Source organism: Abramis brama (genome assembly GCF_963993115.1).
Source record: "Abramis brama genome assembly, chromosome: 25".
In the NCBI taxonomy this organism is placed as follows: Eukaryota; Metazoa; Chordata; class Actinopteri; order Cypriniformes; family Leuciscidae; genus Abramis; species Abramis brama.
The window spans coordinates 19,588,749-19,616,499 of record NC_139987.1 but is presented as its reverse complement, the minus strand read 5'-3'; the positions used below and the strand labels follow the sequence as shown (position 1 = coordinate 19,616,499).

The 27,751-nt window shown below is 37.8% G+C and overlaps 2 protein-coding genes and 1 long non-coding RNA gene across 5 annotated transcripts in view; 1 reads left to right on the top strand and 2 right to left on the bottom strand.

The window, feature by feature from the left end:
- The window catches only part of LOC311076893 (dnaJ homolog subfamily B member 13-like), a gene marked incomplete at both ends in the record, with an annotated part of 174,302 nt that overhangs the window by 68,223 nt on the left and 78,328 nt on the right, over positions 1–27,751 (top strand). The window lies entirely within an intron of this gene.
- On the bottom strand, positions 5,531–7,782 carry LOC311077016. Of its 3 annotated transcripts, XR_014604732.1 has the most exons (4): positions 7,580–7,782; positions 7,257–7,318; positions 7,001–7,125; positions 5,531–6,870 (listed from the first exon to the last, which is right to left on the bottom strand). It is a non-coding gene; the product is annotated as an uncharacterized lncRNA (long non-coding RNA). The 3 variants fall into 3 exon arrangements; XR_014604731.1 differs by having other exon boundaries at positions 5,531–7,125; XR_014604733.1 differs by lacking the exon at positions 7,257–7,318.
- Positions 8,389–22,709, bottom strand: LOC311077012 (uncharacterized protein). Its single transcript, XM_084105576.1, has 6 exons — positions 22,426–22,709; positions 19,596–19,709; positions 19,233–19,347; positions 18,815–18,988; positions 18,425–18,674; positions 8,389–8,457 (listed from the first exon to the last, which is right to left on the bottom strand). Exons 1-4 carry the CDS (start codon positions 22,594–22,596, stop codon positions 18,888–18,890), a joined length of 501 nt encoding a protein of 166 aa, XP_083961702.1. The 5' UTR covers positions 22,597–22,709; the 3' UTR covers positions 8,389–8,457; positions 18,425–18,674; positions 18,815–18,887.

The window sequence follows — 27,751 nt, the reverse complement described above, 5'->3', positions numbered from 1 at the left end:
CTATTACTCATTTAAGATTAATGTTAAGAAATGGCTTATTGAAAATCAACACTGACGCTGGTCCCATCCACTAACAATAACGGTATCATCTATTATCATCTATTTTTAGACCTTGGGCTCGTTCTTCGTACGTTGCTTATTACATCCGAGATCAAATGACACATCCAAGATGATATCATCGTGCTAATCATGATCCGGCTAATTGGGTTCTTAGAACACACCTGTTGTTTATGATTAGTATCGCTGGATTGAGTTATCTGAGATAACTGCGCGTTCATGCGCTGGTTTAAAAGGGGATATGTATCGATAGTAGAAACATTGATCAGCAACGCTGCTATTGGCTGTTCAGCGTGGCCAAAGAGCGCGCACAGTTTTTCTCCTCAGCAGAGCAAGAACTAATAGTCGAAGTTTATTCGGAATTTTAATGTTTAATCAAAACGCCAGGGAACACCTCAAAGTCTGCAAAAGCCAGGAGAGAGGGCTGGCAAAAAGTAGCAGACAATTTAAATCCGTTAGAAGTGGCCATGTTAGATGTTTTTATCACTTATTAGCCTTATTTGTATTTTAATAATTGCATAATTACTTTGTTCATTGTAATGTCAGAGTCACCACACTAGAACATGGGAACAAATAAAAGTGAAGAACAAAAATATTCTACATAATGGTAATTTTTAGTTAAATTATAGTCTCTTCTCTTCTATAAAAGGCACTGTTAAATAAACGGTTGTCTGTTTATAAAAGCAACCAAGAAAAAGGCTGAGAAAAAAAGAAAGAAAAGATCTTAGACACTGTAAAATAATTTTTGCTGCATTAAATTAAGGCCTTATAGTCATTTCAACTGTTAAATCTTGAGTAATGATGAATTGCTTTGACTTGTGAAAGTGAAAACTGATAAACTTATGTTAATGTAAAAATATTTTGCCATGAGTTATTGATCACATGTTTCCCAAGTGTAGTTCATTGTAATGACATTGTGTTTTCCTCTTTTGTGCAATTTTACATAATACACCAACACTTGTATCTGTTCCCAAGAAAGTGGCTGAAATATGTGCAGTAAGTGGACATTTTCTAACTTTCCAAAAGAAAGAAAGTATAAGACTTTGTAATGTCCATTTGTTTCCATTGCACTGGACAGTGAATAAACCCTCTCAGATAACTGTCATATGGAGGAACTAGCCTACCTGCAAGTGCATAAATAACTTTACTTAATTTATACTTGTATGCTTTATGGCTGCAATATAAGTTGCAGGATTCCACATCAACAGAAAGGCCTACAGAAGAGTCTGCACAGACAGAGGAGACATAGGCCTACAGGTGGGCAGTATATAGCCAACTTTTCCTTTTTATTTGTTGAATGAGGTATGTGTCTAATATCTCTTGTTGCAGGCACTTGACCACTGGCTTTTCTTTACAAAGAACAATTGAAATAAAACTCAAGGAACTAAGCATATTTGTCTTTTATTAAACATTTAATGAAAAGTGTTTTTTTTTTTTTTTTTTTTTTGGCAGTGTTGTGTAATATGGCACATGCAACAATGTCACAGGCCCTGTCAGGTGTGCAACCCTCAGACTTTTCACACTGAAATCTTCCCTTTAGTTAGCCAAAGTTCATTTCATTGTGTGCCCTTGTTCAATGAGCTAGAGCTGCATTGTAACTGGTTTGGGTCAGGGAATGGGGTCATAAAACACCTGTCTGCAGGCTGGAACATGTCATAATCACCTATGAAAAAATGCAGTTCTGTTAGGATCAGCATAAGTGTGTGTAATACAGTGAGCTTGATATTTAATTGTGGAACTTTCCTTACCACTTTCAAATAATGTGCATAAATGTGAATCTCTGAAAATTCTTAAGTCATGCACAGATCCTGGCCATTTTGCTTTCACATTTGTGTTATGGAAGATTTGTCAACTGCCTTTTTTTTTATTTGATATATTATTAATCTGGAATATTAAGAATCCCAATAGTAACTGGGCTGCACATTTACATTGTGAACCCCCTTTTCTGTTCACATAATCCCCTTCATTGAGGCCTTGATGGCAGTCTGGTCTAGCCTATAAGCCTGAGTGACATATATACTGTAATCAGCATGGTCATGATTGCATGATCTTCATAAAAAAATATGATAGCCTAAAAAATAAAAAAATAAAAAAACTGCTTAAAAAAAACTGCTTTACAACATTGGGTCTTAAGTGGCTTGGAAATGCCACAAAAAAAAAACTAAAAGAAAAAATTAAAACTGTTTTTTAAACCTAAATCGCCAGGTAAACTCCGAATGACACGACAGACAGCACTTTCCATAAAGTTCTCCACATCTCCAATAGTGTAAAGGAAAGAGCCACTCGCAAATAATCTTAGGGTAGCCTACAGTTTGTGCTGTAGCCTAGTTAAAGCCCGACTCCGACAAGTCGAAAATAAATGTGCGTTTCCAACAAATTAATAATGTAAACGACAATCTCACGAGTCACGAGAAAAAAATATATCTCTCAGAAAGTGCACTACCGCGCTTCCCGTATCAGCTCCGTTTATGAAGCCGGGATCTAATCTTGTTTACATGAAATAAGCCTGCTCCCGAGCAGGTTTAAGCTTGCGCACCTGTTGCTATGACAGCAAGTCCAGGATGAGCTTCGAAGAACCAAACAATCCAAGATCATGCCAAATCGTCAACAATCAAATCCAGCTAACTGAGTTAGCGACGTACGAAGAACGGGCCCCTTATTTGTTTATCTTGTTTACTCGATTGGTTGTGATTTTAACACAGTCTATTTTTTTTTTTTAATCTTTTGTTTATTGTATAAAGAATTTTATTGTATTATAACAGTTTACTATTTTAGGATGCCTAATAACGTCTGGCAAGGGGACTGCCGATGAAAACTAGCCTGTGGCTAACTCGGGTACTCTTACATTTGATCTGAATGTTGATTAGTGTACATTGTCCCTTTTCAAATAAAAAAATAAATGTCAGCTAAAAGCTGTTATCTGAGCCTCTGTCATAAGTGATAATAAGCTATTTATAGTAAGGCACAGTGTTTTAGTTGAAAACCATAGACATGGAGATGTTAAAAGAAATCATGCTACAGGCAGTTCAGATTTCATACATTTAAAGGGAAATTTGTAAATGTTTTTAAAAGTAAAACTGAATGACTTTAAAGAAGTCTTAAACGACAGAAGTGACGTTTTTGACTAGTTTAATTCAGGGCCAGTAACTTCTTTGTCTCCACCATACAGGGCCGATGGCTCCGGCTACAGATGTAACAGTACACTGAATAGACGTTGTGATAACTAAATTCACTGAGTATAATCTCAGTATTGCGATTTTGCTGATTTGAAGATTTTTAAAAGATTTAAGTGATTAAACACTGCTGTTATTAACCTGTCTCCCTGTGTTAACACTATTAGGCAACCTGATGGCTCTGGTGAATCTTGAATGTGCCTTCCCTAAGCTCCAGAAAACAACTGATTATGTTGAAGAAAATGGTCAAAGATTCTGTTATGGGGAAGAGCGGTTACCAGTGTGCACAAGGTGATTACTTAACGACTGGTAAGATCCTCTTTGGCCAAACGAGGGCAACCTAAGGCAGGGGGTCACCGCTGCCACTGGGCATCTCCTGATGGGAGGTGTGTTATGTGAGATGGGTATGAGAGTCGAGCGATGCATGTGAGGCCAGCAGCATCATGATATCATTAAGGGGAGATGAGCTGTGAGAAGTTACGGCAGTCTGACCCAGAAATGTGAGGTCCTCCATACCACTCACCAGAAACCGCATTCTTTGGATGGCTTGTTTTTCATTGCGACAAGTGTCTGCAATATGCCAGGGGACAACACCCTGATGGAGATTAAAGATAAAGAGATAATGGGAATGGGCTTTCAAGAACCAGCTGAGACTATGAGGTGATTGTCATTATTTGTTGTGGAGACAGCAGCAAAACTTCTTATTTATGTCAGGACAATGATGTTGGTTGCCTTATGGGCAAGATTTTTTCTTTTTTATAGAAGTGTTGATTTTGAACTAATATGTCAATAAGATAGTTTTTACTCCTGAAGGTCATTAGACATGTTGGTGGCTAAAGATGAAGACAGCTTTTGTAGATTTAAGAAAAGCCTGGAAAAAGGTTAATGGTCAAAGGTTACTGAAATTAATCTATTATTACATTTTGTCTAAGTTACAGTCTTAGGAGGCTGTTGAAAAGATTATTTGTGTGTATAGTGAGAGAGACTGCTTGAGTGGAGGAAGGGATGGTACTCTGTCTGTCTTTATGTTATTGGCCTGCTAAAGCAAGCTGAAGCAAAATAATGATAATGAACCAAAACAACCCAGCTGACTTTTCTAAAATCAAATGAATAATGAACAGAGATGCTTTGAAACTGGTAAAGAGACTATGTAAAATTAGGTAAAATCGAAAGAAAAATGTGAAGTAAATATTTTTAGAGTTAATATAAAAAAAGTGAACATTGAAAATGAGCATTTAACATACAGTGGTAGGTACGGAAAGTATTCAGACCCCCTTAAATTTGTCACTCTTTGTTATATTGCAGCCATTTGCTAAAATCATTTAAGTTCATTTTTTTTCCTCATTGTACACACAGCACCCCATACTGACAGAAAAACACAGAATTGTTGACATTTTTGCACATTTATTAAAAAAGAAAAACTGAAATATCACATGGTCCTAAGTATTCAGACCCTTTGCTCAGTATTTAGTAGAAGCACCCTTTTGATCTAATACAGCCATGAGTCTTTTTGGGAAAGATGCAACAAGTTCTTCACACCTGGATTTGGGTATCCTCTGCCATTCCTCCTTGCAGATCCTCTCCAGTTCTGTCAGGTTGGATGGTAAACGTTGGTGGACAGCCATTTTCAGGTCTCTCCAGAGATGCTCAATTGGGTTTAAGTCAGGGCTCTGGCTGGGCCATTCAAGAACAGTCACGGAGTTGTTGTGAAGCCGCTCCTTTGTTATTTTAGCTGTGTGCTTAGGGTCATTGTCTTGTTGGAAGGTGAACCTTCGGCCCAGTCTGAGGTCCAGAGCACTCTGGAGAAGGTTTTCGTCCAGGATATCCCTGTACTTGGCCGCATTCATCTTTCCCTCGATTGCAACCAGTCGTCCTGTCCCTGCAGCTGAAAAACACCCCCACAGCATGATGCTGCCACCACCATGCTTCACTGTTGAGACTGTATTGGACAGGTGATGAGCAGTGCCTGGTTTTCTCCACACATACCGCTTAGAATTAAGGCCAAAAAGTTTTATCTTGGTCTCATCAGACCAGAGAATCTTATTTATCACCATCTTGGAGTCCTTCAGGGGCCTGTACCATGAAGCCGGATTAGGTGGCTAGCCAGCTATGTTTCAGCCAACCCTGGGTTTTAGGTACTATGAAAGTAGCTTGACTTTAATCGGTGTTCGTTGCCATGGTATCTTACGCTGCACGGCTAACCTGCACCGGGGCAGGTTATGTTCTGGATTCAAGATCTCAGACCGAAGTTTGACCAATCAGCTGAGAGCAAAGAAACATTATAGGTGACATAACTTATTCCAAGTGTCTGTTACAATGACTTCACCTTTTCTTCCAAATCCGGTGGACATCTCAGCGCAAATTGTTTGACGAGCACTTCGTAGAGAAAGAGTTTTTAGCCAGACAAAATCCCCTTGCCTTAACTGATAGTTACTTGTATGAAAGATACAGATTTTCCACGGAAGGAATGTCTTATCTTTGCGAACTTCTTGAGCCGCACATAAAGAATTTAACACGTCGAATTCATGCACTTACTGTACCGCAAATATTGCGTTGCATTTTTTTTTTTTTTTTGCAAGTGATACATTCTTGCACGGTGGGTGACGCACAGAAGCTAGGAGGAAACATATGTTTGTCGAACCATTCGCAAGGTGGTCCTCGCTCTGCAGGAGTACATGAAAAGTTTAACTAATAATGTTCCCCGGACATTTATCGACCACGTCCATAAAAGAGGGCTTTTATAAAATTGCCGGTAAGATATATTGATAGGGTGACATCACATGAACACTTTTTTTTTTTCTCAAAAAGCAAATTTCACAAATGTACTATACAATACAATACATGTTAAGAATTATTTTGAATCTTTTTTATTATTCTTCTGATAATCTTATGATAGGATTCCCAAGTCATTGCAACATGTATGCAGTCTATTGCTCCAATCTCCACTGCTCTAGGGGAACATGAGGCAGATTATGTTAATAGGAAGTCCTATCACAGCCTCAATGTTCAGGTAGAGATGATGTGAATATGTGAGATGATTATTTTCTGTGAGATGAATCTTTAAATTAATAGTAACTTTAACAGATATAACAATGATCTACTAAACATTTCATCTGCAGACGACTTGTGGTCATGAACATATGATCAAGTTTGGATGTCAAATGGCCTGGCTCCAGTGCTTGTCTCACAAATTTCCCATGAGTCTGTGTTGTGTCAGCGCTTTGAGGAAAGCAAGTTAAATTTGGTACAGTACAAAACACTGTTCATTTAAACTGAGATAGAAAAACCTACACAATAACCCCCTATCATGACCCTCAGACAGGGCCACAGCACCACTTCAGTGTGGCCCTCAGTAAAACCAGAGTGAAGATAGAGATGACCTTTGGCATCCTAAAGGCACATTTCAACTGTGTTCGGCGCTTCAGAGTCACCAGAGCGGGCATCACAGATAGTGGCTGTATGTGCCATTCTGCACAATATAGCCACCAGTAGAAAGAGCGAGAAACAACACAAAACCAGCTTCTCCCCGATGAAACTGACCCGATCACACTTGACCACCCAGCTGGTGCAGATGTAGATGCAATCACCATACAATATTACACTTAATAAAAGCACATTGAAACTGCAGATATGTCTCAAACTGTTTTATTGGTTTTGTGGGATGGGAGGGAGAAAGAGAGCAAGAGAAAGTTGCATTAATAAATATTCATACTAAAGTGTTACTTGGTTAAATAAGTTATACTATATATACTATATAACTATATACATACTGAGATCAGTTTTATCCAGCTGTTTGATTTTGTTTGGAGCCTCCTCAGCTCACAGTCAGCTCCTTTAGTGTGCAGTCTAGTTCAAGACTCCTTTTGTACAGGGCCCTGACTGAGTCTGTTTCCACCTGAAACATAATTCCACCACAAACATGATCATTACAAGTTTTCTGGAGGCTCATCAAATCACAAAAAGTTCCTTGACTTCCTACAAACACAGGACTGACTGTAATTTATGTCAAGGGTTTTAAATCCTTACACATTTCTTCTGAAGCCCATTGAGGTAGAGGCCTCAGTTTCTGGGTCAGGTTGTGAAAAATCCTACAAAAGAGATGTGTAAGGGCCAGTCTCTTTTTTTATGCCACACATTCAAATGTTTGCCATAATAAAAAGCCCAGTGCATTCACATCAGCAACTGTCTGAGAACACACAGACAGAGTGTCTTCATCATTTGCTTCACCCTAATAGTGTGTGTGTGTGAATGTGTGCTAGCTTCAACAGGGACACTGTATTTCCCTCTACTGCAGAACATACAGTCAGCCATATTTAAAACTTAAAAGTAGTAATGTATTGCACACGTACCCAGTGTTACTTGCTTAGAGGAGCCAGCACCAGGGTCAGATTGTACAGCACCTGTAATCCCATCCATAATCGGCCGTCCCTTATTGCCTACTCAGAGCCAACTCCTCCGCCACAGTGTATTCTGGTTTTCTGAATTTAACTCTTTATTTCTGTTTGCTGCAAACAAGTGTGATAAAATGTTCACAAAAGTAATAAAAGGTTGTGGTAAATACTCTTTGAATTAACTCCTTGAAATAACCTTTAAATTATATTTTTATATTTTGTCTTTATCTGCTGCCAAGAACATTTGGAGTTGGGGTTGCATCTAAAAATCAATGAATATTAATCTTTCTTAGTACATACATGCACATTTTTTATATATTATAAAAATAAGCTATAGGCTATATTACACATATAGGCATACATATATACATACATAATTTTACATAAATATAGAACGTATTTGTTTAACTTACACATTAACAATCAGCAATCTTTCTCCAACAGTCTTCTCTTGCTTTGGCAGCAGAGAACGTATTGTTTCGAGCTTGAAATACATATTTAAATTCATCGTAATTATGAATGATTATCTCTTGCTCCTCCGCAGAAAAATATATCGCTCTCGCTCTACCCGCGATTGGTTGTTCAGTGTCGACGTCACTCTTTTATGTGCACGCGCGCGTGAAGTAATCATAGCTTGAGGATCAAAGCCTAAGTTGATGAGCTGCATCATGGTACCAATAAAGCCTGATTGCATCGGTTTGGTTTTGTCAACTCAAAACTAATCCTGTAACCCCGAGTTTGTTCAGCTACCTTCATGGTACAGGCCCCAGGTGTGCTTTCATGTGTCTTGCACTGAGGAGAGGCTTCCGTCGAGCCACTCTGCCATAAAGCCCCGACTGAAAAAAAAAAAAAAAGTTAAAATGAATGTTATGAAAACAAGGGAATTGAAGAATTAATAAAATACCATAATTTCCCTAAAGAGGGAACTTTAAGTGTCACTAGACTGATAGCGGTGAGAGACTCGGTGGAAGAGGAGAGTGAAAAACAAAAAGGCTGTTGTATGAGTATGAAAGTGTGTGAGGATTGTAAGAAAACAATAATGTACTGGTTAGATGAGGCAGAGCAAAAAGAAAGGAAAAGGATGCCAAATGAACTGGCATGAAGGGAAATAGGGAAAGATGAGAAGAAATATAGTAGAAAAATGTATGTTATGAAAATAAAATTTCTGATAGAATGTATGGAACTATTTATGAACGCCTGTTCAGTCAAATTAAGTTGAAATGATATGAAAAGTGAGTTTCAGATAAAAATAATAAGGCATTGAGTATGATTAACAGGGATTAACGTGATGTAAAGATAAGGAATGAACATAAGTTTTATTAAGTAGAATGGGGAACAATTCTATATTTTAGTGGTAAAACAATTATTGAAATGATGATGTGAATTTGTTTTATTTTATTTCTATTTTTGAAAAAAGAAAAGTACAAGATGTTACATGCTATGTGACTGTAAACTAAAGGATGAATTCAGTAGAGACTTAAAGTACTTGGATTATGGGTCTTATTTAGTATTATTATTAATATCTTTTTTTTTCTTTTTTTTTTTCAGTTTGACAACCATTGTGTTTTGAACCTTATGGGTCTATAATGGGGGTAGTGAAAAGAATGGATTAACTATTTTTTTTTTTTTTTAGTTTATTATAAAAGGAATTGGAAATTATAGTTTTATGCATGTATCCTGGTATTTATGATTATAAACAATGTCTGTATTTAGGATCTGAGTAGTGACTGCGGGTCTAGCCCATGCTAGGAATACAGCAACAGTGCTTGCTTATTTAGCCCGGCTTCCAGAGAATAAATATGTACTTGTTTTGTAATCAGTTAAGTTGATAATAATACCAAATTAGCCAAGATGAATAACAGCTGTGTAAGACATGTAAAGACAGCTATGTCCAAAGGTTCTGGAGATCAATAAGGTACAATGTTGGAAATGTTAAGTCCTTGAAGTAAAAAAAATATTGTCTGTTTTATATATTTTTTTTAACCTGACAGAGAAGCATGGGGTCAGACACCTAACATTTTGAAGCAGCCTGTTAGCGGTTGTGGACGAGGCAAAACATAGTCCCGCAGCCGCGAGGGACTAAACACTGAGAGTCTGAATACACTGCGACGCGTCGCGCAGAAAACTCATTTCCACTCGTTGATCCAAGTTCAATCATTTATTGCACTTCAACACGTAAAAGTACATGGTACTGCAGTTACCAGGTGATAAAAGTGCTATATGAGTGCTAAAAGTGCGGTCAACAGAAAGTGTTCGCTCCCAGGCTCACTCCCTCTCTCCGTCAAAGCCCCATTGAATGCAGGGGCCTGTACCATGAAGGTAGCTGAACAAACTCGGGGTTACAGGATTAGTTTTGAGTTGACAAAACCAAACCGATGCAATCAGGCTTTATTGGTACCATGATGCAGCTCATCAACTTTCTTTGTCAACTCAGGCTTTGATCCTCAAGCTATGATTACTCCACGCGCGCGTGCACATACAAGAGTGACGTCGACACTGAACAACCAATCGCGGGTAGAGCGAGAGCGATATATTTTTCTGCGGAGGAGCAAGAGATAATCATTCATAATTACGATGAATTTAAATATGTATTTCAAGCTCGAAACAATACGTTCTCTGCTGCCAAAGCAAGAGAAGACTGTTGGAGAAAGATTGCTGATTGTTAATGTGTAAGTTAAACAAATACGTTCTATATTTATGTAAAATTATGTATGTATATATGTATGCCTATATGTGTACTATAGCCTATAGCTTATTTTTATAATATATAAAAAATGTGCATGTATGTACTAAGAAAGATTAATATTCATTGATTTTTAGATTTTTAGATGCAACCCCAACTCCAAATGTTCTTGGCAGCAGATAAAGACAAAATATAAAAATATAATTCAAAGGTTATTTCAAGGAGTTAAATCAAAGAGTATTTACCACAACCTTTTATTACTTTTGTGAACATTTTATCACACTTGTTTGCAGCAAACAGAAATAAATAGTTAAATTCAGAAAACCAGAATACACTGTGGCAGAGGAGTTGGCTCTGAGTAGGCAATAAGGGACGGCCGATTATGGATGTGATTACAGGTGCTGTACAATCTGACCCTGGTGCTGGCTCCTCTAAGCAAGTAACACTGGGTACGTGTGCAATACATTACTACTTTTTTTTTTAAGTTTTAAATATGGCTGACTGTATGTTCTGCAGGGAAATACAGTGTCCCTGTTGAAGCTAGCACACATTCACACACACACACACACACACACACACACACACACACACACACACACACACACACACACACACACACACACACACACACACACACACACTATTAGGGTGAAGCAAATGATGAAGACACTCTGTCTGTGTGTTCTCAGACAGTTGCTGATGTGAATGCACTGGGCTTTTTATTATGGCAAACATTTGAATGTGTGGCATAAAAAAGAGACTGGCCCTTACACATCTCTTTTGTAGGATTTTTCACAACCTGACCAGAAACTGAGGCCTCTACCTCAATGGGCTTCAGAAGAAATGTGTAAGGATTTAAAACCCTTGACATAAACTACAGTCAGTCCTGTGTTTGTAGGAAGTCAAGGAACTTTTTGTGATTTGATGAGCCTCCAGAAAACTTGTAATGATCATGTTTGTGGTGGAATTATGTTTCAGGTGGAAACAGACTCAGTCAGGGCCCTGTACAAAATGAGTCTTGAACTAGACTGCACACTAAAGGAGACTTGAACTAGACTGCACACTAAAGGAGTCTTGAACTAGACTGCACACTAAAGGAGTCTTGAACTAGAATGCACACTAAAGGAGCTGACTGTGAGCTGAGGAGGCTCCAAACAAAATCAAACAGCTGGATAAAACTGATCTCAGTATGTATATAGTTATATAGTGTATATATATATATTAGTATAACTTATTTAACCAAGTAACACTTTAGTATGAATATTTATTAATGCAACTTTCTCTTGCTCTCTTTCTCCCTCCCATCCCACAAAACCAATAAAACAGTTTGAGACCTATCTGCAGTTTCAATGTGCTTTTATTAAGTGTAATATTGTATGGTGATTGCATCTCTGCACCAGCTGGATGGTCAAGTGTGATCGGGTCAGTTTCATCGGGGAGAAGCTGGTTTTGTGTTTCTCGCTCCTTTCTACTGGTGGCTATATTGTGCAGAATGGCACATGCAGCCACTATCTGTGATGCCCGCTCTGGTGACTCTGAAGCGCCGAACACAGTTGAAATGTGCCTTTAGGATGCCAAAGGTCATCTCTATCTTCACTCTGGTTTTACTGAGGGCCACATTGAAGCGGTGCTGTGGCCCTATCTGAGGGTCATGATAGGGGGTTATTGTGTAGGTTTTTCTATCTCAGTTCAAATGAACAGTGTTTTGTACTGTACCAAATTTAACTTGCTTTCCTCAAAGCGCTGACACAACACAGACTCATGGAAAATTTGTAAGACAAGCACTGGAGCCAGGCCATTTGGCATCCAAACTTGATCATATGTTCATGACCACAAGTCATCTGCAGATGAAATGTTTAGTAGATCATTGTTATATCTGTTAAAGTTACTATTAATTTAAAGCTTCATCTCACAGAAAATAATCATCTCACATATTCACATCATCTCTACCTGAACATTATGGCTGTGATAGGACTTCCTATTAACATAATCTGCCTCATGTTCCCCTAGAGCAGTGGAGATTGGAGCAATAGACTGCATGTTGCAATGACTTGGGAATCCTATCATACGATTATCAGAATAATAATAAAAAAGATTCAAAATAATTCTTAACATGTATTATATTGTATAGTACATTTGTGAAATTTGCTTTTTAAGAAAAGAAAAAAAAGTGTTCATGTGATGTCACCCTATCAATATATCTTACCGGCAATTTTATAAAAGCCCTCTTTTATGGACATGGTCGATAAATGTCCGGGGAACATTATTAGTTAAACTTTTCATGTACTCCTGCAGAGCGAGGACCACCTTGCGAATGGTTCGACAAACATATGTTTTCTCCTAGCTTCTGTGCGTCACCCACCGTGCAAGAATGTACCACTTGCAAAAAAAAAAAAAAAAAAAAATGCAACGCAATATTTGCGGTACAGTAAGTGCATGAATTCGACGTGTTAAATTCTTTATGTGCGGCTCAAGAAGTTCGCAAAGATAAGACATTCCTTCCGCGGAAAATCTGTATCTTTCATACAAGTAACTATCAGGAAAGGCAAGGGGATTTTGTCTGGCTAAAAACTCTTTCTCTACGAAGTGCTCGTCAAACAATTTGTGCTGAGATGTCCACCGGATTTCGAAGAAAAGGTGAAGTCATTGTAACAGACACTTGGAATAAGTTACGTCACCTATATGTTTCTTTGCTCTCAGCTGATTGGTCAAACTTCAGTCTGAGATCTTGAATCCAGAACATAACCTGCCCCGGAGCAGGTTAGCCGTGCAGCGTAAGATACCATGGCAACGAACACCGATTAAAGCCGAGCTACTTTCATAGTACCTAAAACCCAGGGTTGGCGGAAACTAAGCTGAAACATAGCTGGCTAGCCACCTAATCCGGCTTCATGGTACAGGCCCCAGGTGAGCCCGTAAAGCAAAACAAATAAACCACTATCACTTCCGCCCAAACCCCGGTGGACACGCCCACCACCCACAATCCGAGTGCAGTGAATATTTATGAATGAAACCATACAGAACACATAGGAGACTTACTGGTGGCTCTTACACAGCCTTTATGGAAAGACCAGATGTGGTGGTATTGGACTCCACATTGGTCTAAAACGGGGGACTGAAGGGGGTGAATTGGAATCCACTGCTGCTTCAATGTATATGTAATGAGTGATTATTATTATTAAGGTATTAATCAATTTTTTTTGTTGCTGTTGTTCTAAATATCTAATGAGTTGGATGACTTCTCTGGAGATTTTACTTAACGTTACGTTATAGAAGTTACCAGGCGTGATTACTGAAATGTTATTTTCATGTATTCTTTAATGTCAGTATTTGATATCTGAATGCAGTAACAATGCTTGCCTATTTATCCCATTTTACAGAAATGAAATAGGGACTGGTTTTGTGTTTGAGAAAGGTCTTTAACGTGTTAAAACATATAGGGGTCATTGAAGTCTATAGTTTAAGGGACCATTTGTCATTTAAAGCCTATACTTTCCATTTAGACTAAAGTGTCCTATCCTGAGAGAAAGAACTTGTTATCTTGATGTTTTGAGACGAGATTCCTGTTTATAGTTAGAGCCTGGCCAAATCCAACCTTGGATTTGGTGTGTGTCGGTGTGTGTGTGTTAGTCTTCTTGCTTACAGGTTAAGGAACCACTAGCATTGTAGGAGATTGACTGAGTTGTTGTTCGAGACATGCTGGCACCCAGCAACCCAAATCTGCGATCTGGAAGGTCACGGCGTGCCTAACTTCAGGGTCCGAGTGTCAGCTCCATAATCTATGGAGATATGCTTCAGTCTATCTATATGTGTGGAAAATTACTATGTTTATCTATTTCTTAGCCAATGAGAATCATTCAACCTGTAAGCAATGACGTAGCTTAGACCTTGGAAATGGTATAACTGCTGTGATCTTTGTAACTGTAAGCGGGGCGGCCTACGAACTCCTGTGTGGGTCCTGAAGCTGACTTCTGCTGATGAAACTGCAAACTATCTTCAGTAAAACTTTTCTTCAATTTTTTATAATTCTGACTCTGGGTCTTCTTTCAAACATCTGGTCCTTGGGTCCTAAACTGTTAACCCCTTACACCTCATACTCCAGTGCATTCACATCAACTTTTAAAGACCAAAAAAATTACTATATGGAAAACAATCATGAGATAATTTATTCATCACGGAATACACCAGGTAGAAAATGTCTGTCATGGAAAAACAGACTATTTCATTTGAAAAACATTTTTAAATAATACATTATTAATTTTTGCAATAAGCCCCTCAAGCTCAGGTCTTGTTTTGAACCGGGCTTGATAATCTGCTTCGTTGTGCTGAAAAAAAGAAGAAAAAACACACACACACACACACACACACACACACACACACACACACACACACACACACACACACACACACACACACACACACACACAACACACACAACACAAATGAAGCCCATAACAGTTGATAGTAATAGTTTCATAAATGCAGCCAGACATATTAATATAAGAGCAGTATCAATGTCAATGATTATGAAGTGTAATTTTCTGACCTGCTTTACACAGAGTTGCACTCCCTCAGGCTGGTTCTTCAGAAGAACTTCCGCAAGAATGGGAAAAAGTGTTGCCTTCATTTCACTGATCTAAATGCACATCACCAATAAATCAGTTATAGGCTACAGGACACCTATCATAATTACATGCAATCATAAAATTAGATAATTTATTCATACAACCAGGGTTCGTACAGATTCTGTAAAATGAAATTCACGGACTTTCAAGCACTATTTTTTTGGATTTCAAGGACTTCAATCAGCACTTATCTAACAATATCTTTATTTTATTTTTTTACTCAAATTACATATATATGATATCTAATGTTTCACGTCATAGAGATCAATCCATTGACCAGTGCTGTCAGGCATAGGAAATCACCTTAACCATTGAAAGGATACTGAAACTGATTTTTTTCCTATGAATATATGATTGACCTGAAGAATGAAAGTTGTATTACTTATGTACTTAATATCATGCGAAATAGCCACGAAAATAACAATTTTTTTTAAATTAGGGATGCACCGATACCACTTTTTGCAGAACGAGTCCGATACCCATACTTTCATTTTTGGAACTCGCCGATGCCAATTACCGATACCTGAATTTTCACTGCATTTGTAATTTTGAAATGTATTAGTAGATAAACCAAAAGAATATAAATCATATTAGTTGGCTTAATTTGTTCATCAAATATATATTTCAGTTATTTTCATGCTTAATTAAGCCTGCTAAAATGCATTGTATGAGCTTCTGTTACTGTCACTGTTCATTCTATTGCTCTATCATATTTTATCTTTCATTTAATAGCACAGCACATATTTAGAGCTGCTTCAGCAGGGCTCAGTGCTGAGGATTGGGTCAGCGGTTCAGATGTTTAGATACCAGTGAAATATCAATAATAATTTAATCCAATTTTGATACTACAAAAACCACATGCCTAAATAATGTGAATTTAAAACATTATTAAAGACAAGTAAGCAATCAGTAACAAAATAAGAACAAATAATCGAATTACAAATAGGACAAATAAATACTATAGACAAAGAAAGGCTACAAATGAAATAAACAGTGTTTTTAGAGCTTTAGATCTAACAGGCACAGAAATTTGAATAAAGTAATCAAATGTGAAAAAAATGCATATTCATTACTGTCTAAATTAAATATAGATGGATATTTTTGTAAAGTTGAAAAGGGTAGCCTATTTAGTCAAGAGCAGTGAGTAATTTACTTGTCCTTTGTTTGATTAACATTAAAACACAGCAGCAGGATTATTAGACTGCTGCCCCTTTAAAACCGAACGCACGGACCCCATTTGTTCACTTGAGATATAACCGACTTTGTTTACTGGGATTACTCACAAAGACACAAAGACGTTTTTACATAAACTTGTGTGAATTCGTCCGTTCAAGCGCAAGACGTGAAAGACAATTAAATTCAGTATTCGCGCGCTGTCTATTAAGACGTTGGTTTGCGGAGCGCGCGCTTCGGATGTTTGCGTTCATTAAACATCTTGAACTGCAAACGTCCAGTAATAAAGTAGGGAACCACTCGTTATACATAAATCAGGTAACAGTTCATGTTTTGCTTTACTTACATATACGATTTAGTTTTAATCCAAATGACACGTGCTGAGTGAACGATCAGCAATCAAGAGGCTCAAGCATTCAACAGAAGTGTGCGCTCTCTCTCGTCAGTTAACGTTAATAATAAGCTAACGTTACATGCCTCGTTTTATTTTCTTTGCCATTGACATCCGACTGAACTATAAACTTTCCACTGATGTCTGTTTAAAGGGATGTGCTCGACCAGCTTGCGCATCTGTGCCGGTGCGCGCTCAATCCACTGCACGTTTTTCTCTTATCAGCTCGCGCACCACAGCTATGTGTTACACACACACTTACACACACGCTGCCTGAAGGCCTATCAGTTGTTGCAGGGTATATACAGAAATTCTTAAGTTGAATTTAATACCTTTTTTAATACCTTCACAATATTTTTTAATACCAGCACGACTTCAAGCTGCAACTGTAGCGGTGTAAAGTGAAAAGTCAAGTTTTTTTGTTTGTTTTTTTAAGCTGTGATTTTACCACTTGATTTCATAGCTTTGTAAGATAAAATCCTTATTGCTAGACCTGATAATTATTTTGGTCTATAATCATATCAATATCAAAAAGTAGAATAAAAAAGTAGCATTAAAAAGTTTATTTTAACTAATAGGCTAATTTTCTACCATATACTGTACAATTGGATAAAATTAGCTGCTAGATAACAATAACTTGCTTTGCACTTTTTTTCTGGTACCTCACTCCAGTCTAAACTAAATGTTTTTTTGTTTTTTTTTGGTAATGTTTCTACACATTATAATATAAATAACCTGAAAATACTACGTAGTTTACATACATGAATTGTTTGTTCATGTTACTTCACAGTGCATTAACTAATGTTAACAAATACAACTTTTGATTTCAATAATGTAGGCTACTAGTAAATGGTGAAATTAACATTGAGAAAGATTAATTAATGCTGTAGAAGTGCACTTTATTAATAGTTAATGTTAATTAATATAGTTGACTAGAGTTTAATAAATGGAACCATATTGTAAAGTGTTACCGATTTGTTACACACCGATTCAGACGTCTCGTGAGTTCCGTGTCGGACAGATCAGTTGTTTTAACCATTCATTAAAGTGAATCGGTTCAAAGGAGTCATTAGTTCGCAAATTATGCGATGTGTCATTAGCGGACGTGTACGCGTTGTGTGATTATCCCGGCAGTTTAGGACATCGCACAAAATTTGTGTCAAATACAGAAAACATTTCATCACTGGATAGGTTTTTTTGTTTATTGAAAGTGTGGTTTATGTCAGCTAAATGTGCGGAACGCTTTTCAGAGAAGATAATGCATGTATTTTATCACAATTCACACCCAGCGGTAATTCAAGAAATAAATCTCCGAATGCGACACGTGAAACTTCGGTCTTCCGACCTTTTACCATCGTGTCAATAGATTTTGATTAATATAGCGAGGATGAGAGAGAGCAAGAGTGGAGAGAATGCGCCGGGCCCCTCTCTCTCTGCTCGTTCTTTCAGTTAACATGCACCCTGTCACAAGCGCAGCAGTCATCTACATTAGGCTACTCACCGATCAAATAAGGCTTTGGCGGCTAAGGCTTTCTGGAAAAAGAAGCGAACTCGCAAACAGGTTTAGCAGCAAACCAGCCGGGTACCCAGTTTGTTTCAGCGCGCACTGTGCGCGAACGAACACCAAGTCACATGATATCGCTCAGGTCCTACTCGCAACATATAAATAAATCCACACGAATTTTTGGAATTTTGAAAGGCCTGCACTTAACACAAATTGAAACTCATAGGCCTAGTTGGATGGGGGTTCGGAAATGTAATACCTCGTCAGATGACGTTTATTACTTTTTAATACTTTTTAATGCCCTTAATTTTGGCTAATTTCATTTACTACCTTTTAATACTTTTTACAACCCCGCGGACACCCTGTCAGAGTGTGAAAACATGTATATTTAAATCTGCTGAAATATGCTAAAACAAATGTTTCTCACCTTCTCAAGAGAAATGTTTGCTGTGTAGCACAAATCATCATTTTGCCGGACAAAGCGTGGGTGATGCTTTTGGCGCATGATGAACAACATCTGCTGGGATGTTGTTTGGTCCCTGTGGAGAAAAAGATTAAATTCTGTTATGACCAAGATCTATTTACAACCGCGACAAAACAAAATTGTGATAAAAATGTGTTCTGTCATGCCTGGTCTCCCTCTTTAGGAAACGTGATCCGTGTCCCTTCGTTCCATCCTGCTTTTAGAGTGAAGGTTAAAATTTTGTCTCTTATGCTGGATGTGTGTCCATCCTCATTCATGACGTGTATCAATTTATGAAATTAATTTCTCATGAGTCCATATGATTTTATCTTTAACCTTGTCTGCAGAACTTACCCTACGGGATATCTTAGTTTTTTTAGTGCATCCATAATAAAGGTCATCCTGAACTGCTCCTTTTCTAGCATTTCTAGCAAGGAGCCTGAGTACTGGCTCCTTCTCCTTCTACCCCTCCTCCGCAGTCTTGCAAGCAGAAGTAAAAATCAATTGCTCTCCTCCTAGTAATGGGCACTGAAATGCACAGAAAAATCTGGTGAATTACTATAGTATTACTGGGTTAAATAAGAAACAAATCCAAAACATTATTGTCACTCATAAGTAAAATGTAAACCACAGAATTTTTTTTCCATTTCCAACAAGAAGAACAATAGTTAACTTTATTTACACAGCCTATTACTTTCCCAATACATTAAAAAAGGAACCCAAAATAAACATTTATCATTTTATAAGTTGATTATATAGTTATTGTACTTACCCATGGTAGAATCACAATAATCTCCACAAAAAAGGGAGATCAGCAGGCCAGCACAGTTGTTTCCCCCTACTCCTCTGGATACTCCTCTGGATGGAAACTTGCTGGTTTGGTGGTTCTGTTTATAGAAACTACATATGTTATATTGTGCGATTATACGTTAATTCACAAGATCTCGTGGGTCCTCTTGACTTCAGCTGTCAGTCATGGCCGCAGCCGTTCCGCAAAAAATCCGGACCTAGTGGGTATTGACGGACAGCGGAGCCGATCCGCAGCCATTCCGCAGTTGGATGGAAATCCAGGGTTAGAGTGTGAAAACATGTATATTTAAATCTGCTGAAATATGCTAAAACAAATGTTTCTCACCTTCTCAAGAGAAATGTTTGCTGTGTAGCACAAATCATCATTTTGGCAGACAAAGCGTGGGTGATGCTTTTGGCGCATGATGAACACAACATTTGCTGGGATGTTGTTTGGTCCCTGTGGAGAAAAAGATTAAATTCTATTATGACCAAGATCTATTTACAACCGCGACAAAATAAAATTGTGATAAAAATGTGTTCTGTCATGCCTGGTCTCCCTCTTTAGGAAACGTGATCCGTGTCCCTTCGTTCCATCCTGCTTTTACGGTGAAGGTTTAGGCTACGTTTACACGGAAACGATCTGAAGAGAAAACGCAAAAGTGATCACTTTTTATTCTGCGTTTAGACGAGCGTTATCGGGGGAAAATCTGCGTGCATATGGTGACGCAAAAGTGTGTGAAATTCAATGTAGTATGCACTCCAGGCGGCTAGGTGGCCATGTGAAAGCACTGATCGGTGCCTTCACTGTCTAGCAAACTTTTGCGTTTTTTACCGTTTAGACGGAAACGCGACGGTGGAGCGTTTTTAAGATTTCCACTCTGGAGGGTGGTTTCACTTTTTTGCGTTTTTAAGCCCCGAAAACGCCGTCGCCGTCTAAACGAAAGGCACATCTGATAAAATATTTTTACGTTTTCACCCGCGAGCGTTCTCGTGTAAACGGGGCCTAAAATTTTGTCTCTTATGCTGGATGTGTGTCCATCATGACCTGTATCATTTTATGAAATTAATTTCTCATGAGTCCATATTTTATCTTTACCCTTGTCTGCAGAACTTACCCTACGGGATATCTTAATTTTTTTAGTGCATCCATAATAAAGGTCCTCCAATGCAAGATGAAGGTCTCTCTCTATTAGGGCTGTCAAAATTGCTCAAAAATGACGTTCGAATATTCCCTCTAAAAAACACACGAATATTCGAACTATTCGAACATCTGGTTGCGCATTTTGTCAATGATGACGCATTTCGTCAATAACAGGACAAATTAATACAAAGAGACATAACTACTTGTATAGGTAGTTAATTTAAGTTTAAACATATTTGACAATGTATTACCAATACCAACACAAAACCAAGTAAATAAACTAATGGCCAAGACCGCAGACCTCACTCTCGCTCACTCGCAGGCACTCTCTCTCTCGCGCACGCCCTCACGCTCTCTCTGCGCATAACGGTTTAAATTAACAACAACAATAAGCACATGTTGAGTGCTGAGGGTTGTTCCATAAAACAAGATTAGAATACAAGCCAGGCTTATTTTGGTTAGTCAGACTTGTTGTCGGTGGATTCTGTTTCATAAAGCAAACTTACAATAGTTCAAACTCAGTTACCCTGGCAACTTATGCTGGGAAACTAGCCTGGTCCAGGGCAGGCTAACTGTCAGGCTAAGCCTCAGCTGTTACACAGATCCTCTAACACTGACCGACAAGAACACAATGATATTACCACTGACACGCTCTCATACAATTATTGGACTTTATTAACCACTATTAGTCCAAAAATAAATACACAGTAGACAGAAAATCAACTTAAATAAGGCTACAATGATAAATTAGACAATATAGACCTATATATATATATATATAGACCTAAATACAATATATATACTACAGGTTTTCTTTTTTTACAGGCTGAATGTTTTGTGCCCAAGATTTAATTAGACTGTTTTAAAGATTTATGAATACATTTCTCTCTGGTTTTGTTTGGCAGCTGTAGTACATGTTTATGATTAGAAGAACATTAGAACACAATCTAAAAAAAAGCTTTGTAATGTGTAATGCAGAAGTTAAAATCACAAAATTAAAAAAAAATAATTACAAAAGCACAGTATAAATTTTAACTGGTAAGATGAATCTGAGCTTAGTAATTGACAGTATATTAGCCTACATTTGATTTACCCCATTACAATAGTCCCTTTACAGTTATTGCTATCATAAAAATACACTTATTGGTTTAAAATTCTAAATAAGGCACATCTAATGTCCAAATAATGACACATAATTCCTAATAGTTATTCAAGTAATATTATTTGAATATCAAATATTCAATATTAAATAAGTAAATAAATAAAATAACAAATAACTAGAAATAAAAGGGAGGGAGGGTTATATAAAAATGTAGTTAATGTAGGCTAATACATACCTGGGGGGGGGGGGGGGGGGGTTGTGTGTTATTGTATGGGGGGGGGGGGGGGGATTGTATGGGCGGTTTGGACGACGACACACATGCATTATATAATTGCATTGCATATAATATGTGCTGGTCAACTAGTCTAAAATTAAGAGACCCCTAGAACACAGAAAAGTAAACCATATATATATAAAAAAAATGATAAAAACATAGAAACATTGTGTACAATTAAGATTAATTTATTTATTTTCCAATATCCAAATATGATACTAAATACCACAGGGAAAAGGGCTTCTATTTGTGACGTGCTGTCTTTGCATTTAAACATTGTACATTTTAAAGGGTAACTAAACCCCTGGTCAGAGCCTGACTCCACCCACTGGCAATATTTGAAAAATGCTATAAAAGTGGGCAGACCCCAGCGGAGATAGAGGGGATGAACCGTGAGCGGGGGGGGGCGTGCACCTGAGACCTGCTGTCAGACTCTCTAAAATGGAGAGTTTGCTCACAGGGTCGCAAGACGACGTAAAGTACATGCATCTGATGAGTTTTATCGAGTTGATGTCAATAGCGCGCTCTCTATAGGCATTTTCATATTTTGCCGCTATGTGAAAAAATCCAGAAAAATGCGCCGACGCGTTTGTCGACCCCAGAGGATTAACTTAGCCTAACCATAAATTGTGATTAAAATATATATGATCACTCACATCAAGACGCCGCTGCGGTGGTGGAGTCCATGCAAGAGGAGCAGCGAAGGCACTGCGTCGCTTTTCAGCGCGAGCTGTGTGGAGAAGCCCATTTCCACCTCTATTGCGTTGGAGAAGCAATCCCGCGTAAAATGCAGGTATCACACTCACGGTCTTCCAGGCCAAGTGCATGCAAACACTGGCGCCTAATTTCCAATCTGCTGGAAAGCTATGCAGTCCAGCAGTGCTGTTGCAACCATACCCAAATGTCAAAAAAGTTACTCGAATCAATGAACAGCACTAATAAAGCCCCATTCTTACAGATCATTAACTAAAAAAAGTTGGTTTACCCTTTAAACAGGACACGCATTAGCTGAATAAATGTTAGCCAATACAAACACATTTATAGAAAACAGTTGACAGTGAATAGACAGGAGTCCAATAATAGCATAACGAATCACTTATTCTAAAAATAATAAAGTATAAGTTCCGAATCCGACATAATGAGGGCTGTGTTAACAGTAAAACGTCCGTCATTTAACGAATTTTAAAAGCAGGGGTGGATAATACAAAATGCTTTTTGACAAAAAAAATCAAGCAAGAACAAAATTTAAATTTAGCCCGTCAATTTTCATTTTACAATGATTTTCTCTCTCTGTGCACGCGCGTCGTGTTTGTGAGAGAGCTCGCGCAGCACTGATACAACGGTACTTTTTAATCCATAAGTAACTAACGTGCTAGTTTTCATACAAAATAAATATATGTAACATAATTAACACAATAACGTAACACATACGTTTCTCAACACTGAGAATGAATGAATAAATAAACGCCTGTTTCTCCAGACTCGCGCTATTCATAGGCTAATCCACAAATCACAGCACGACTTTCATAATCACTAACGTTAAGCCATAGCGATTTCAAGATTTATAGTTCAGCATTACTTGCGCATTTTATTATTTGCATGACTGAATGATGTCTTCCTCTTTTCTGAGTGACCATGAATAACTTAACGGAGAATTTTAAGATAATCCATGCGATCTGTGTGATCATCGAATCCATAAGATTAAGTTAACTCAACAATCAACTTTCCACATCGACCCCAGGCCGTTTACCTTCATAATCAGGAGTCAGAAGTACCGTAGGCTACTGTACTGTCCTCGCTTATGAAATCAGTCAGACGTCGGCCGCGGGAGTGGAAGGGGGATCGAGCGAGAATCTTTTTTGGTGTCGATTTTCAGTCTCTTTTTAATGATAGGCCTTACGCATCTGTCAATCATCCCCGCTTGCGCTATGATTGGTCGAACTCTTCTTCTTTTGCTGTTGCTTGATAGGCCTATAGAGAATTTGAATTTGACCTAACGTTGCTAGTAGGTCTAATAATGAAATTAAGGCAAATAATTAAAAAATGGTTAGACTAAAAACATGAATGAAGTGAGTGATATTACATGTTTTAAAAAATCATGATGTTACAAAATCACATTTTACTGTTGGGTCCCCTTATGAAAAGAAAATATACAGAATAATATATTGTGTTAATATTACAATATATTGAATAATACATAAAGAATTTTCATATATTTAAAAATGTGAGACATATATTTACTCATATCTATCTATAAATTACAGGAACGTCTGTCTGTCTGTGTGTCCGTCTGTCTGTCTGTCTGTGTGTGTGTGTGTGTGTTATTCGCATATCTCTCGAACCGTTAGTCCGATGGATTTCAAACTCGACAGGTGTCTTGCTACGGGCACGAGTAAGTGCAGTGCCAAGTTTGACGTTGTTTGGATGAGAAATGCTAAAGATATCGTTAAAAATATCAGTAAAAGAAGCACTTAGAAGGTTGTGGTTTAAAAATAAACATTCTGACATTAGAGGGTTGTATCATTCAAAGAAGCTCCAAGAAGGTTGTGGTTTAAAAATAAACATTCTGATATAAACACGATGAAAACCATATTTTCTGTTTCAAACTTTCACATAGCATCTTTAGGTTATAATAACATAACAATTCAAATCCAGATTTTGATTTTCAAAGATTTTTTATAAAAACTGATTATTTTTCCCCAAAAATGCAATAAATTCATGACACTTTTCAAAATGCAATTAATCCATTGAATCAATATAAAAGTTATTTTTTATCATATTGAAACTGTTGAAATCAGCCATCGCTAAGAAATATCTCCTGAACTTTTTTGTTCAGCGATCAGCTCACAAAAACTGATTTTGCACGGGCACTTTGCACTGCTCCCTGAATCAACGCGCTTATTCATTTGTGGATGTTAACTGAATCTATAAGTCAGCTATGCTGTTTACTTCTGAATATTATATTTCATTCTGGTGCGCTTAACGTTATCGCTACTGTGTAAATGCTATTCACCAACTAAACATATCCTTTTCAGTGCGTTCACATTCTCTTTCACGGGCATCATTTGTAGTTGCCTATTCACAAACTGTTTGCTCAAGCATAGCATTTTCTCAGAGTTCACTGTGTGCTTTCTACCATGCACAAATAAAAAAAAAGTCACTGAACTTTTGCGGTGTAATTGTAACAATGAGCACTCAAACACACCAAACCAACAATTACTAAAAACACACACAAAAACTGATTTTGCACGGGCATTTTGCACTAGACATCTGTCTGTCTGTGTGTCTGTCTGTCTGTCTGTGTGTGTGTCTGTCTGTCTGTCTGTGTGTGTGTGTGTGTGTGTGTGTGTGTGTCTGTTAACCACATATCTCTCGAACCGTTAGTCCGATGGATTTCAAATTCGACAGGTGTCTTGCCACGGGCACGAGTAAGTGCAGTGCCAAGTTTGACGTTGTTTGGATGAGAAATGCAAAAGATATCGTTAAATATATCATTTTTAGAAGGTTTAGAAGGTTAGAAACCAACAATTACTAAAAACACACACAAAAACTGATTTTGCACAGGCATTTTGCACTAGTACAATAATAAAGCAAACGATTCAATCAAACAAAAGTCAGCTCTCTAGGCTACAACGTTAAAGTTAAATAGACTAAATAAAGCTATGAAACTTCACTTTGCCCTCAGCTTAACGTTGAACAAATTATAGATTAATGAGACAAATAAAATAAATAAATCGCCCGTTAGATATACACAAGACGATTTATATCTCATGTTAAACCACTAGACTAGAGACATCCGAGCCAGCGGCAAGTCAGCAGCACTAGCCGAGGAAAGGCTGTTCTCGGCGGGGTACGAGCGCCGAGCGTCCGATTGCCTGGTTCTCACAACTCCGAAAACGTCAGATCAAATTTTCAAATAGGCGCCATCTTTATAAATAAACCAAAGATTTGATCTTTAAACAACTACATTCTCGCCTGAAATACTAATTTCGTGACACAATTACAGCAGTATTTTTAAATTACGCGGGGTTTCTCCTCTGCTATTGACGCTTGCTGGTTGGTGTGAGATGCATTCTGGGATACCTGGCTGTCTCAAGTTCGCACCATAGACCATAGATATCATATATAAACCTATGATATAAACGCTAGATGTCTCGTGCACGCTGCTGGCCAATGGAGGTCTACGTCTGCACGTGGCGGCCATCTTGCCACAGACAGCTCGCTCACTCGTTTAATGGTGCATGTACTTTTAAATAACCATAACTTGCTAAATTTTCTACCGATTTTCAAACGGTTTGGTTTGTTATAAACGTCAGAGATGTAGTTATGACACTGCATACATATGAATAATTATAACATACATGTTCAAGCATTCGGAATTATAGCCACGTTAATAACGTTTGTAAGAAACCAAACCGTTTGTAAATCCGTCAAGATTTCAGCGAGATAAGAGGATCTGTGTGCGTCACCTCTCGATGCATCCTCGGTAAAAGGGGCGGATCAAGAACACATCCGGGGATTTGAACTGGACTTGGCTAGATGTGAACTTTGAATTGGAACAGTACTTGGGCAGCGACTGATGACGTCTCACAAGTCCACAAGAACACAAGTACAGACAAGAACGCATATTGAGAAACGGCTTATCTGCGTGCACGCGCGTTCCCCCAGTTAACATGATCCCCAGTTGATCCGTAACACTGGCATCAACACTCCATTTTCAACATCTGCTTACTCCTTCACACCATAGACACGTCTTTTTGCCGTCTGTGTCTGGCGTGATTTAACTTCTCCCCAGTTGTTCCATGAAAACCTGCAAAGCACGGCCTGCGGTGTAAGATATCTACGACCGGACTTGTAGACTCGTAAGTTACACGGACTTCATCCTCCGTGAAGTGCTTAACACACAAAAAAGTGCCCCTCTTCTCTCGGTATAGCCCAGGGGCTTATGTAAAAACAAATATTGCATCACAATAAGTGTAATTGTGATTGTCAAAACATTTGGTAACTAAATAGAATTTTATGAAGTTTAGTGACAACATGTTACAATGTTTAGGCTACATTGTACAATGACTGGTAGGATAGAGTTTTTATTGCTTGACAAAAATTTCCAGATTTCAATTCCATTCTTGTGATTTGATTCCGATTTTGATTCAATATTGACTAATTTGGATACATGTTTATTTTAAATTTTATTAAAAAAAAAAAATCACCTAATGCTGTAAACATAGAGGGCCCAATCTGCTGGTATTATTAACGGTTAAAAATAACAAATTAAATTAAATATAATGCAGTTTTTGTTATAATAACAATTATTTAATGACATAAGTAAAAATATAATAAATATGTAATATAGTGCTCAGCAAAATCTCCTCTCTAGCTATTTTTTCTATTCAATTAACATGCTATGGTCATTAAATGGCTTTCCTGAGGTAAATGTAATGTTATGTGACATAATTGTTCTCCTGCTGTTATATTGACCTCTTTCCGTGGTTGAAAAACACAAATTGGTCGATATTATGTATACTTTCGGTAAGTTGTACTGCATCTTTAAATAAAAAAGTAACAGATGATCGGTTCACGTGCACTTGAACTGAGGCGCTCAGCGATCTGTCACGTCACATTTACAAGCGCCAAACGTATTTTTGTCTGAATTTCGTAATAAAATTGACGGAATCTAAGAGCTGGGAATTAGTTTAATATTAAAAGTACCTCTTTGCTCCGCAATTTTTCTGTGCGTGAGAAAATGGATGTGTGGCGTGAGAGCGTGTGAAAAGTGTCAATTGCGTGAGTCTCACGCTCAATGCGTGAGAGTTGGCAGCAACTTGTCGTCGAGTATCGTCCGAGAGAACAACCAGCGCTGTATTTCAGTTGTTTTCCTCTGTGAACATCCACTTTTAATTGATGTCTGACAATTTCGTTGCTTTTTGGAGTTTTCAAATTTAAAAACGTCAATAAAGGCTTGTTCGCTCTGCTCTCACGGAA

Bases quoted from the DNA above. Each gene is read 5' to 3' on its own strand.
- LOC311077012 (XM_084105576.1), bottom strand. From the start codon at position 22,596: ATGCACTTGGCCTGGAAGACCGTGAGTGTGATACCTGCATTTTACGCG. The intron at 19,710-22,425 runs GTGAGTGATCAT...TTTTCTCCACAG, and splicing joins CACCGCAGCGGCGTCTTGAT to GGACCAAACAACATCCCAGC. The intron at 19,348-19,595 runs GTGAGAAACATT...TTCTATAAACAG, and splicing joins CAAACATTTCTCTTGAGAAG to AACCACCAAACCAGCAAGTT.